The sequence below is a fragment of the Sapajus apella genome, unplaced genomic scaffold (assembly GCF_009761245.1).
Source record: "Sapajus apella isolate SASKATOON/1434 unplaced genomic scaffold, GSC_monkey_1.0 scaffold18, whole genome shotgun sequence".
Classification (NCBI taxonomy): Eukaryota; Metazoa; Chordata; class Mammalia; order Primates; family Cebidae; genus Sapajus; species Sapajus apella.
The window spans coordinates 13226316-13238659 of NW_022436958.1; the positions used below are offsets into that span (position 1 = coordinate 13226316).

Below are 12344 nucleotides of genomic sequence, written 5' to 3' on the forward strand. Positions count from 1 at the left end.
CTGTGTCACTGATTTAGACCAACAGAAAACATCTAACTTTGTGGAAAAGATTTCCTGGAAATTTCAAAACATAATTAAATAATCACAGAAGTTGGCCGCAGTGGCTCATACCTATAATCCCAGAACTTTGGGAGGCTGAGGTGAGAGGATTTCTTGAGCCTCAGAGTTCGAGGCCAGCCTGTACAATATAGTGAGATCCTGTCTCTGCAAGAAATTTCATAAAACTTAGCCAGGCATGGCACATGCCTATACTGTAGTCCCAGCTACTTGGGAGGCTGAGGCAGAAGGATATTACTTGAGCCCAGGAGTTTGAGGCTGTGTGAGTCATGATGGTGACACTGCATTCCAGCCTGGGCAATACAGCAAGACCCTGTCTCAAAAAAACAAAACAAAACAAGGAGGAGAATAACCAGGAATCACAAACAAGATGACAATTTTCAAGCTTGCTTTCAATGTCTATCACTTTACTAAGAACAATATAAGAAATTCATTGTATAGATAAAAATGATATGTGCACTATTCCAATATTTATTTTCTATTGCAGAAGAAACCAGGAGAAAATGTTTTCTGGTTTATCATCATTAACACAGCACCTCAAATAGAGTAATATTTAAAAATAGTCAATGGGGGGGTGGTATATTTACACACACACACACACACACACACACACACACACACACACACAATTTTTATATTTCCTGATTTAACAAAGACATGCTCTTGGGAAGCTGTAGACCTTATTGAAAAGTCTTAGAATCTTTCCTTCTTTTGTTTTCTGCAGTACTTAAACAGCCTGTATGAATCATTTGGCATGGGTGAAATGCCTTGTATCTTTTCGTGCATATATTTTTGTCTATACAACTAAAAAGCGAGCCTCTGGAAGGAATTTCCCTGTGGCACTAAGCCCAATGCCTTATGCATAACCTGGGTACATTAATCATTGATTGACATGTGCATTTGCAAGGAGGAGCCTGGTAAGATACACTCAAAACCTTTATTCATTAATTTACAAAATGTACAACATTTACAAAGTTTAGGCATTAATCCCATATTGACATGAATGCTGTGGAAAGTCTAAAAATAAATAGTGGCACATAGCTTAATATACACATCATGGCTCTTTACACTTAAGCCATTACCAATGGTGAGATTTAATGGAAAATTTAATGTGGTAGAAAAGTCAGATGGCTGACCAGTCCTGGACCTTCCACATGAATGACCCTTCCTTGGCTCCTTGAGGCTGGGAATAGTCAGCAAATCACTTTCTTTCAAGAGAATTAAACACAAGCCATTCTGACAGGCACATGGGCTGCATGCAGCAACATCTATGCAGAGTCTGTGAGCACTCCCTGGGTGGTGGCTGAATCTGCACCATGGTGGACCTGATCCCTGTACACCAGCCAGGGAGGCTTTGGTGTGGTCACTTTCTTGTTTCTTATTCAATCACATGCAGTACTTGGAAGATGTCAGTGGAGTGTAATCATGCACAAAAATGGTACTTGTAGATATGTACAACATCAAATTTTCATTGTCTTATAGCATCTTTAGATGCAACATCAACTATCTCCTCTTTTAGCAAGAGGGATGAATGAGGAAGCCAAACCCCCAACTCCTCAAAAAAAAAAATCTGGGGACACATGCAAATGACATCCTGCAACAGCAGGGTGAGATAAACTCCACATGACAAGATGGATGAATTCCCATGAAGTCAGGCCTGAAAGTTTTCCTAGGGGGATAATTCCACCTTTCTTTTCTCTTCAATCCCACCTTATCCCACATAACCTAAATCTGAAGGAAACAGCTTCACATCATTGCATTTTTTTGAGTTTTGGTACCTTCATGTGTAAAGTGTAAATACTAGTAACATTCCTTATAGGATTCTTGCAGAGATTAATCCTAACTTGTGTAAAGTGCTTAGCATAGTGCCTGGCACATACGAGGTGCTTAATAAATGTCTTGCTTTCTCTCTCTCTCTACTTTCCCACCCCAATTAAAAGCAACACATTGATAAGCCTAACAAACTCTGAATTAAGGCCATTTGATGCAATTTAGATTATTTTGTATCAGAGCTACTGCTGTCAGGTTCATATTTAGTCCCTGAGGGAGTTTCATTTTATGAGCCAGAGACATTTTTCTATGGAGGGCAGATGGACCTTGACAACACCGTCCTCTTTATTAGCTATGGTTCTACCAAGTTTCACACAAACACATCCCGCAACACTACACAGAAACTTAGACCAGTGATGGTCACCACCTGAATAATTCCAGGACACCATCACTGAAGAAACCATGAGAAAAATCCTTGAGGCAAACATATTGCTCTTGCTCAAAACATGTTAACTTTTTTTCAACACTGGTGAAAGTAGTATAGATAACTTTCAATAAACATATATTAAAAGCTCTACCACTGTTGAAAAATATGTATTCTAATTTGATCACTTTGTTCAGAATAAAGAATTTTTTAGAATATATTTTAGTTTCTAGTTATGCCATACAAAAATAAATACTGTTTAAATTATTTACAAGGAAGAAGAAAAACTGTAACTTGGGGTACCAAAAATACAGGAAGGATGACAAAAATTTTCCCATTTACTTCAAAAACAATTTCTAAAAGAAATGAAAACTTCCCATTGAGCCTCCTTGGTAGTCCTGCAATCACCTCACTGGTCTACCTTCTCATCATCACATATTATGCCTTCTTTCCCTATCACTCTAAAGACAATTTAATGCAGAATCTTCTCCCTAAAGTCACTGGGCATTTGGAAGTGGGGGCTCTTTGGCAGTATGAACTGCAGATGCCATAAGAAGTTGGCTGAGCCATCTAATGGGCCCTCAGAATGTACTAGGACTAATCTCCACACATTGTCCTTTCATTCTGAAATCCTGTCTAGCTTATCTATGGCCGAATAGAACTCCATATCTGGGGAAAACAACTCCATCCTGCTTTGGGGCTCTGGACACAATTGACCTAGGTGGAATCTAGGATCTCATGAAGCATAATTAGGTGCCAAGTCAAGAAGAAGGCTGATCTCACCTAGTCTATGAAGGGATAACACAGCCAGTTTATGGACACTGGCTCCATTAAGTTGGGGAAAATCTTCTTCCAGGCACACCCACAAATATAAAAAACTTTTGAGACTGCCTTTTTGTCTTCTGCACAGAACAGAGGGAATGTGATTCCCTGCACTGGGAGAATGTTGGGAAAATTAATTGAACAAATGGCTGGAATTGTTGGAATTACTATTCTTCCAGGGACTCAGAATCTCCAGGGACACAGTCCATTCATTTTGGAGTCAATGTTTTAAAATTCTAAAGCTACAAGTGAATTCATGATTATGTTTAAACCAATGGTTCTTGACTTTTCTCCTGGAAATCCCACATCTATACATGCTCCTATAACATACTCATATCTTAGAAAGTCTCAGGACCCCCTGTATCTCATGTGTGCATTCTTCCAAATTAAGAACCCTAGATCTCGATAAATTGCAGAGTACTTCTTGGAATGAAAACAAAGTTTTGTGTTATATAACTCAGGCTGTATTGACAGAAGGCTGGCTTTGATGGGTCTTTGTTAGACTCAAAATGGCTACAATGAAGCAACATTTATTCCATGATCATGTAAAGTGGCAATGCTTGGCTGTGATGACCTCCAAGAGTGTTGTGTCTCACATGTGTAATTACTGTCAGGCCATTGACTAATGCAGGACTGTGGACCATCAAGATCCCCATGGACTGCTATTAACACATGGAGCCATTGAGCTGCTATAACATGAGCCCTAACCACAACCACAAACAGGACACTATCACTGACATACAGCGTGGGTGCCTGTTTGTCTGATTTATAGGTGATGTCGTGGCAAATGTGGCATCAGTTTCATTTCGGGGCAGTGGCAAATTACAGATATTTCCTTCACAACAAGAAGTGCAGACCTGAAAGAAAGGAAGAAGAAAAGATAATGAGAAGCCAGCATGTCTTGGAAGGAGGCAGGGGTTTATGAAGGAACTGTCTCCCACACGGCAAGACTCAAGCAAAAACTACCTGATCTACAAAGGGGATGCCAACTGTACTTTCAGGAAGCCTGCTGATAATATTTCATCTAGAAGCAATCCGGTCACCATGAAAACTTCCCAGACCAAACTTCAAGAGATCTAGATTTTGCTTTTGACGCCCCTACCCCATATGATTCTTACAAAGGTGTGTATCCTTCCTGGATTTTTCACCCTTAAAATGGGAATAATGAAAATTCTCCTTCCTTTACCATGAGGCTCTTTCTGACTACTTGAGGAAGAGAGGGTAAGCCTTCATCTACCAAGTTTTCAAGTGAGAGTCAAGTGGCAACAACCGGGGTAATTTAAACTTGCGTATTGACTTTCGTTAGAACTATCTGCATAAGTGTCTCCATTTTCATTAAGTGAGTTAATGTTTGAAGGGTTTTCATTCATGTAGTTACTCCTGCTTTATACCACCTTACTCATGGATCATAAGAAAGAAAGAAACCCACAGAATTAGTGACAAAAATTGTCTTGGGGGCATGGCCACACAAAGTACAGACCAGTAGCTCACCATCAGCTGGGAGTTTGTTACAAGCACAGAATCTCAAACCTTGCCCCAGAGAATGAGAATACATTTCAGCAAGATTTCCAAGTGATTCCTAGTCATAGGATGGTTATTAATAATATTCTATACAGTCATTATCCTGCAGGGACTTGAATCTTTAGTCACAGTTGACATGGGCCAGGGAGACGGTATAATGTTGAGGAGACTCTAAACTAGAGGTGAGTTGGAATTCTGTTGTCCCTGTCACTTACCAGCTGTGTGAACATATGACCCAACTTCTCTAATCCTTAACTTTCTCCTTAGTAAAGAGGCCACAGTAACACCTCAGAATCAAGCCCAATTTGCTAGAGAGGTCAGGGAAAGCCTCTGGTTTTGCTCATTTTTGAACCAGGAGCAGAAAGGGCAGATTTAAAATTTTAATTATTAGTGTATTCAAGAGGTTGCTTGAAAATTAGGTGTCTACCTTCTTAAAAAATAAAAATAATAATTTAAAAAAGCCCTTACTGACAGTGCTGCTCCCAGGTATTGAGAGTGTGCATTGCCCAAACCACCAGGAAGGCTGCCTGCAAGGAGAAGTGTTCAATGCTAAATAAAGGCCAAGGTCTGATGTATTCAGGTCACAGGTACAGCAGGAGGGTGAAGCTACCTTTCTGTGATTCTTTATACGCCCCTTCAAGGCTGCCTCCCAAGCTCATTTTATACTGAGTGCTTCTGTATACAGACACCAGGTGTTTCTGTACACAGGCTTCTACAGGCACCAGGTGAAGCTTAACCAAACACACAAGATAGCTCTCTCATCACCTATCAAATGACTCAAGAGCCAATGGAGACCCTCCCCACACTGACATCGAGTCACAACATGTACCCCACTTTACAGAAAGTTATCAAAGCTGAATTGCCTAGGTCCTACTGTGATGAATGATCTGGGTACATCTGCAAAGCTTCACCGTGATGGACATAACTGGTCCCTTGCTCCTCTTTTTTCTGATAGCTTTATTACTTTTCTCTGAGTGAAGAAATGATTTGTAATAACACTGAATACCCTCTTGATGTGTGTTTACACAATTTATCTCAGTTGCCCTATGCTCTGGTATAAATGTGTATTCTTTTAGAGCAAACAGGAAAGGAAGCATCTTTTCATAGAGCATAAAGACAGTCAAAAGGCATCCTTTTTGGGGGAGTAAGAATCTGCTCATGAGTACTGGCGGATGTCCGAAGAGGAGGCAGTTGGCTATGCAGTACTGGTCACTTGTTCTGTTGCCCAGACCTTGTGGCCTTCATGCTCGGAGTCTCTGCAGCCCGTGGATAAGCACTCTTCTAGTGGGACGCAGCGTTTGGTGACTGAGATACTGTTTCCTGTGACTTCCATTGTGTGCTGAGTGTAGCAGTATCTGGTCTCTGTCAATAGAGAAAATATGTTTTATTTGAGGTGAGAAATGTTAGCCCAACCCACCTAAAATGAAAACACGAGTGGCAACATTATCATTCCAGAAAAGACCTACTAGCACATAAGATGTGCACTGCTTTGAGTTTATGTCCAATCCTGAAAACCTTGGAGAGCTTTGCTTTGCCATGGTGGGAAGACAGCCTTCAAAGAATATTTCTTTGCCCAACGTGATCCCTATAAACCAGGACACAGTTTCTCTTTGCCTTTCAGCATATTTTGCCACCGTACTGATTTTCATTTTTAGGGGATGAGTGGTTTGGGGGCATGATTTAAGAGGTATAAGTCGCGGCAATTTTGAGGAAGACGAAAGGACAAAGAGGTTCAAAGAATTCAGGGTTAAAAGGAGTTAGGCAACAGTGGTCCTCAAGGAGGTAAAACTCTGCAAAAGTGGCTGGTATGTGTGTCTTAGGGGGAAGCAGCTATTCACAAGAGCAGAACAATTTAAAACTTTGTGCCAATGAGCATAGCTGGGTCCTAGGATCCATTACAGAGGAAGAGTGACTCAATAACGCACATTTTTCCAAAACTAAGGCGCTTCATTTCTCCCTAGCATGATTTCAGTGTCTTCCCAGGACCACAGATGAAGACCGTGGTGGGAGTTTCCAGAGGTCTCTCTGTGGCTAATGAATCTGAAAGCTTGAGATTTCTTCCAAAAATCTTTGGGGAACTTTTTATGTGTAATTTAAAAACTAAAGAAAAATGGCTTTGTTAATGTAATTCTTTAAGGCCTCCAGGCAATGTTCAGCTCTCTCAGCCTGGGATTTAGGAGAATGTTCTTGCTCTACTTTCACATTAAAAAAGAAAATGAGTAATTCTTAAGAAATGTCACTGAGCTGTTTTTTATCCACATCTTGGACCCAGCTTTGCATGCTTTATACAGTTCAGATATTTAGTGGCTAATATGGACTTATGACCTCTGATGAGATTATTAGGTAATAAAAATTCCCCCCTAAAGATTCTGTCATGATTTTGGCAGCTTTTAACTGAAGAACTAATGTCCAAAGAAGAACGTATAGGAAAATTTTAAGCCCTGATAATGAGCTAATACAGACCCATCAATGCCTCCTGGAAGTCATAAAAACTCAGGAGTTTTAACAGTCTTTCCTAGAGATCCTTACTTGACAGAAATCTCAAATGGCCTCAAATCAAATCGTACTGAGAGCTGCCACTTTCCCAGTAGTAATGCTATTGATAGGTGTGCCTGGGCAGAGTCTGTGTCAACACTCTCCCCTAAATGCTGTCCCATACTGCACCCCAGCTGGGATTGTTAGTTGGATTGGGTTGAGGCTTTTTCCAAGGTTGCTCACGGTCCTGCAGAGCTCCTTAGGAGTAGGATAAGGTCATGTGGGGAACTCATAATAATAGTTGAAAGTTTTATACTTGGCAATAATTCTCCTAAAGCTTTAAACTAGCTTAACACTGGAGTGATTGCTTTTCTGAGGAAGAAGAGGAAGCAGCTCTCCTCTTTTTTAAGCATTTGGCAGATTTTGACAAATGGAGGCCAGTGGCCTGGGAGATTTACCCATCTTCTAAGAGGACTGGTTTACTTCTTTGGTATCAGACTCAATGGATGTTTATGGTCAAAACAGGTTCATCTCTCCCCACTACACACACACAACTTCAAGTGTTCTAGAAAGCAATAAAATCAGGAATGTTCTTATCTCCTGTCTTCTCTTCCTGCAGACAGCTAAGAGCAGCTGCCAGAGGTTTTACTGCTCCAAATGTAAATCTGAGCAGATAAGATCATAAGACTATGGAATAAGTAAATCACTACATAGCTGCAGTTTTGGAAATTAGCCTTTTCCCCCAAGTAGTGAATTATCCTGTGTTAAGTAAGCCTTAAAATAACAACTGAACTTCATGTGACTTCTTTGTTCATACTTTTCTACCCTTAACAAAATATCTTATACATTTATTAATGGAGAGCTTATTCTATTGAATGAAAGTAGATACAACAACTGATGAAAATATTTTTTTAGGAAAACATGCAAAACCTTAATACCTAATAAGCTGATTTTTCATTCTAGGGGTAGAAGGGAGATCAGTGAATTAAGAATTTTTTCTTGTGCTTCATCCAGTCCAATCCATGAAACAAAAATATATGGAGAACACTGCCATCACTTCCAGGAGTACAGACGTTAGTGCTGAAGCATCAGTCTCTCAAAAGCATCCATCCCACTTATCTTACAAAATCCCTAGGTGAGTTATGAAATGTCAATGTGGAAGAAGGTTCTGTGGTTTAATGAGTTTTGGAAATGCTCAAAAAGTTGAACAGGTTTCTTCAGTGCACAGTTTATGAGAACCTTCTATTTCTATATGTGTTGTGATCTTGTGATTTCCAAAGGTATATTGGGGTGAGCAGGCAGAATTTCCCAAGTAGAACTAGGTGGGCCACAAGTGGCTTATCACTGGACTGAAGTAGTGATGAAAACCAAGTTTCAGCCACAGAGCATTGTTCTCCATGCATTTTGAATACTCCTTGAGTTAGTAATGAGGTTATATGAGAATCAAGCCTGCTGATAACTTCACACTAAAAGGATTTCAAAGGCTTTTATCTAAAAGATAAAAGATAAATTTGAATTTCTACCAGGTTAGTTTCAGTCTCTAAAATCTCATATTCTGCAACTACACGGTATTCCCAGAGGTTGTGAAACAAAAGTCTTTTACTGTTAGGTTTACAGGCATTCAACTAAATCAGGAACGGAAAAGAGAACTTCATCAGCAACTGGACAATAGAATTTTTATGAAATTCACACACATGCGCATGAATGTTCAGAGTTCATAATCAAGTTCTGAAATTTAAAAGTAATCCAAAGCTAAATTGCAAACTTTAATTTACCCACCAATAGTTTTAAATAACAAACCATAAACAAAACATACATAAGATGATTTGAATTAAAATGAGACATTTAAAATGCCCAACTTTCTTATAAAAGGCTTTCTCGCCACTCAATTATTCTTCATGGCCCTGCTAGTTTTAATTTCTTCATAAACACACAGATTGACAAAAATGATGCTAGAGAATAATCCTCCAGGTGCAAGAAAATTAATAGGAGGAAAATATTTAATACTAATATGACAAATTATATTGAAAAATAAAAGGCCAGTCAGTCGCAGCTGCCTGCTTTCTCCCTGCCCCCATTCCTTACTGATCACGCAGCTCTTCACTTCTGCCACACTACTCCCCTGCAACAGCTCCCTAACTGTCAAATTCCATGCCTTTTCCCATGTCTGATCCTGTAGGATCTCTTTGTGACTCTGGATAATCTCATCTGTGGGACTCTCCATCTTAGACTTCAGAGTTCTGTCTTCTAGATGTTGTCCTAATCTCTGGTCTCTCCACTTTCAACACTTTCCCTAATACGAAAGTCAATATTGTCCCATGTTCTGTCCTGGAACCTCTTCTCACTCAAGTGACTTCATCATACTTCTGATGCCATGTCTTCAGTCTGACAGTTTCTCCTGAACTGTAGAACCAAATTATAACTATCTCCTGGACACTGCCAGCATCAGCTCACATCTAATGTGTCTTAACCCAACACATTGTCTCCCTCCCCCTTGCATCTTTTGATCTTCACGTGTCTCTCTCTCTCAGGAAGGGACCTCCTAGGATATCATACCTCCATGTTCTCCAGTAGCTTGGACTAGGAATCTGGAATCAACTGAGACTCCTCTGCTTAATCTGGGACTCTCCAAGTCCTCTGAATGTCTCCATTATCCATCTGGTCTTTTCTATTTTCCATTTCCTCAATTCAGGACCTCATTGTTTCTCGTTTTCTTTGTCTCTGACATGCAACTTACCAAACTTGAAAGCACGAATGCCACCTAATTGTCAAAAAGTCCTGATTGCTGAATTACTAGGCTTACTGGCCTACCTGAGTGTGTTAGGGATAGGCCATTTCTCTCTCTGCTCCTGAAGTTGTGTGTCAAGTACATTGGAGTAACTGCACTTCCCTGATAGAACCGTCAATTAATTTCACTTCTAACTCAGAGCTTGGCATTTGAAACTCAGCCCTTTTACTCAAGGTTTTCCTTGATGGAGGCTCCAAACTTTCTCATTGCCTCATATATACCTTGAGATATAGTATGACAACTTTTGATTATTCATGATGAAAAATGTGCACTCTTAGCTTGTCTGCATATTTTTTCCTATTTTCTACTCCTGGACACCTGATATTCTTCAAGGCTCAATCCAAATGTGACAAATTCTGTGAGAATTGCCTGATCTTCCAATTAGGTCAATGTTAATCTTTTCTCTTCTCCATGTTGCCCCTTCCTTAACTTTCTCATTTGGAATATCTGCCTTTCCTTCTAAATCAAAGTTTCTGAAGTTTGAAACAATTGACTTTTTGTTTTTAAACTTTTTAAAAAATTTAATCTATTGTTTTGAGATAACTGTAGATTCCCAAGCATTTGTAAGGAATATTAATAGCAAGATCCTCTACACCCTTTACTCAGTTTCCCCAAATGTTAGTGATTTAACAACTGCAAAACTATATTACGATATCACAACTGTGATATTGACATTAATCCAGTCAAGATATAGAACATTTCCACAGCCATAAGGATCCCTCATTTTGACGTTTTCTAGTGACACCCTCATCCCTCCAGCCCCCACCCCTTCCTTCACCCTTGGCAACCACTATATGGTACTGCATTTCTATAATTTTTTTTTTTTGAGAATGTTATATAAATGAGTTATACAGCATGTAATATTTTGGATTTGGGCATTTTCACTCAGTCTCATTCACTGGGTTGTTGAGTACTAAGAGTTCGTTAATTTTTATTGTTGAGTAGTAGTCCATGGTATAGATGTACTAAAGCTGGTTTAACCATTCAACCATTGAAAAGACATCAGGTTTGTTTCCAGTTTAGAGATATTATTAATAAAGCTACTACAAACGTTTATGTAGAGGTTTCTATGTGAACATGTTTTCACTTCTCTGTATGAGTGACCAGAAGTAAAATTGTTGGGTCATATGGTAGTTGCATGTTTAGCTGTGTAAGAAACTGCCAAGCTGCTTTTCAGAGTGGCTGTACCATTTTACATTCCCAACAACAGTATATGAGTGATCTGTTTTCTCCCTCTCTTTACTAGGATGTGGCATTTTTTCTTTGTATTTTAGGTATTCTGATAGAAGTATAGTCATATGTTTGAATTTTGCATTTTCCTTATGGCTAATAATGTTGAATATGTTTTCATGTGTTTATTTGCCATCTGGTTTTATCTTCTTTGGCAAAATGTCTGTTCATATTTTTCCTATTTTCTAATTATGTGTTTTGTTTACTTGTGTGTTTTGAAAATTATATGTTCTATATAGCAGTTCCTTGTCAGATATGTGATTGCAAATATTTTTTCCCATTTCATAGCTTGAATTTTCATTCTCTTAACAAGGTCTTGTGCAGGGCAAAAAAGTTTTAAATTTTGATGAAGTCCAATTTATTATTTTTTCTTTTATGTGTCATGCTTTTGGTATTAAGTCTAAGAACCTCACCTAGCCTTAGATTTATGAAGATTTTCTATTTTTTCCTAAATGCTAACATTTCACATTTAAGTCTGTGATTCACTTTAACTTTTGTAAAAGGTGTGAGATGGGCTGAGATTCATTTTTTGCCTGTGAATGTCCAGTTTCTCCAGTACCCTTTGTTAAAAAGGCTATCTATCTTTCCTCCACTGAATTGCCTTTACACCCTTGTTAAAAATTAGTTGGTCTATTTATTATGTTTAATTGATCTATGTCTATGACTGTGCCAATACCACAGTCTTGATTACTATAGCTGTATATTAAATCCTGAAATAGGGTATTTTGATTCCTCCCACTTCATTCTTTTTCAAAATTGTTTTAGCTATCCCAGTTTCTTACCTTTCCATATAAACTGTAGAACACATTTGTCTATATCTAAAAAAAAATTCTTACTGGGATTTTGACATAAATTGCATTAAATCTACATATCAATATATAGAGAATTGACATTTTACTATGCTTCAATCTATGAACATAGTCTTTCAATTTATTTAATTTTATTTATTGATGTTTGTAACTTTCAGCATGCAAGTCCTATACATGTTTTGCTTAGATTTACCTGTAAGTATTTAATTCTTCTGAGCAAGTATAAATTGTATATTTTAAATTTAAGTGTCCACAAGTTAATTAATAGAATATATAATACAATTGAGTTCTGAATTTATCTTATATTCCATGACCTTGATGAACTCATTTATGAGTTCTAGGAATTCTCTTTAGATTTGTTGGAATTTTCTACATAGAAATCATGTTTTCTGTGTAAAAGGACAGTCATTTTTTTCCTTTCCAATCTGTATGTCTTTTATTTACTTTT

At 38.4% G+C, this 12344-nt stretch overlaps 1 protein-coding gene across 1 annotated transcript in view; it reads right to left on the bottom strand.

Moving 5' to 3' along the window:
- Positions 1-443: 443 nt before the first annotated feature.
- The window catches only part of LYPD6 (LY6/PLAUR domain containing 6), a 165202-nt gene continuing 153301 nt past the window's right edge, over positions 444-12344 (bottom strand). The window contains exons 4-5 of the mRNA XM_032286345.1: positions 5826-5956; positions 444-3930 (exon numbers count right to left, since the gene is read on the bottom strand). Of these exons, the coding sequence (XP_032142236.1) occupies positions 3763-3930; positions 5826-5956 (299 nt within the window). The 3' untranslated portion in view covers positions 444-3762. The remainder of the gene's footprint in view (positions 3931-5825; positions 5957-12344) is intronic.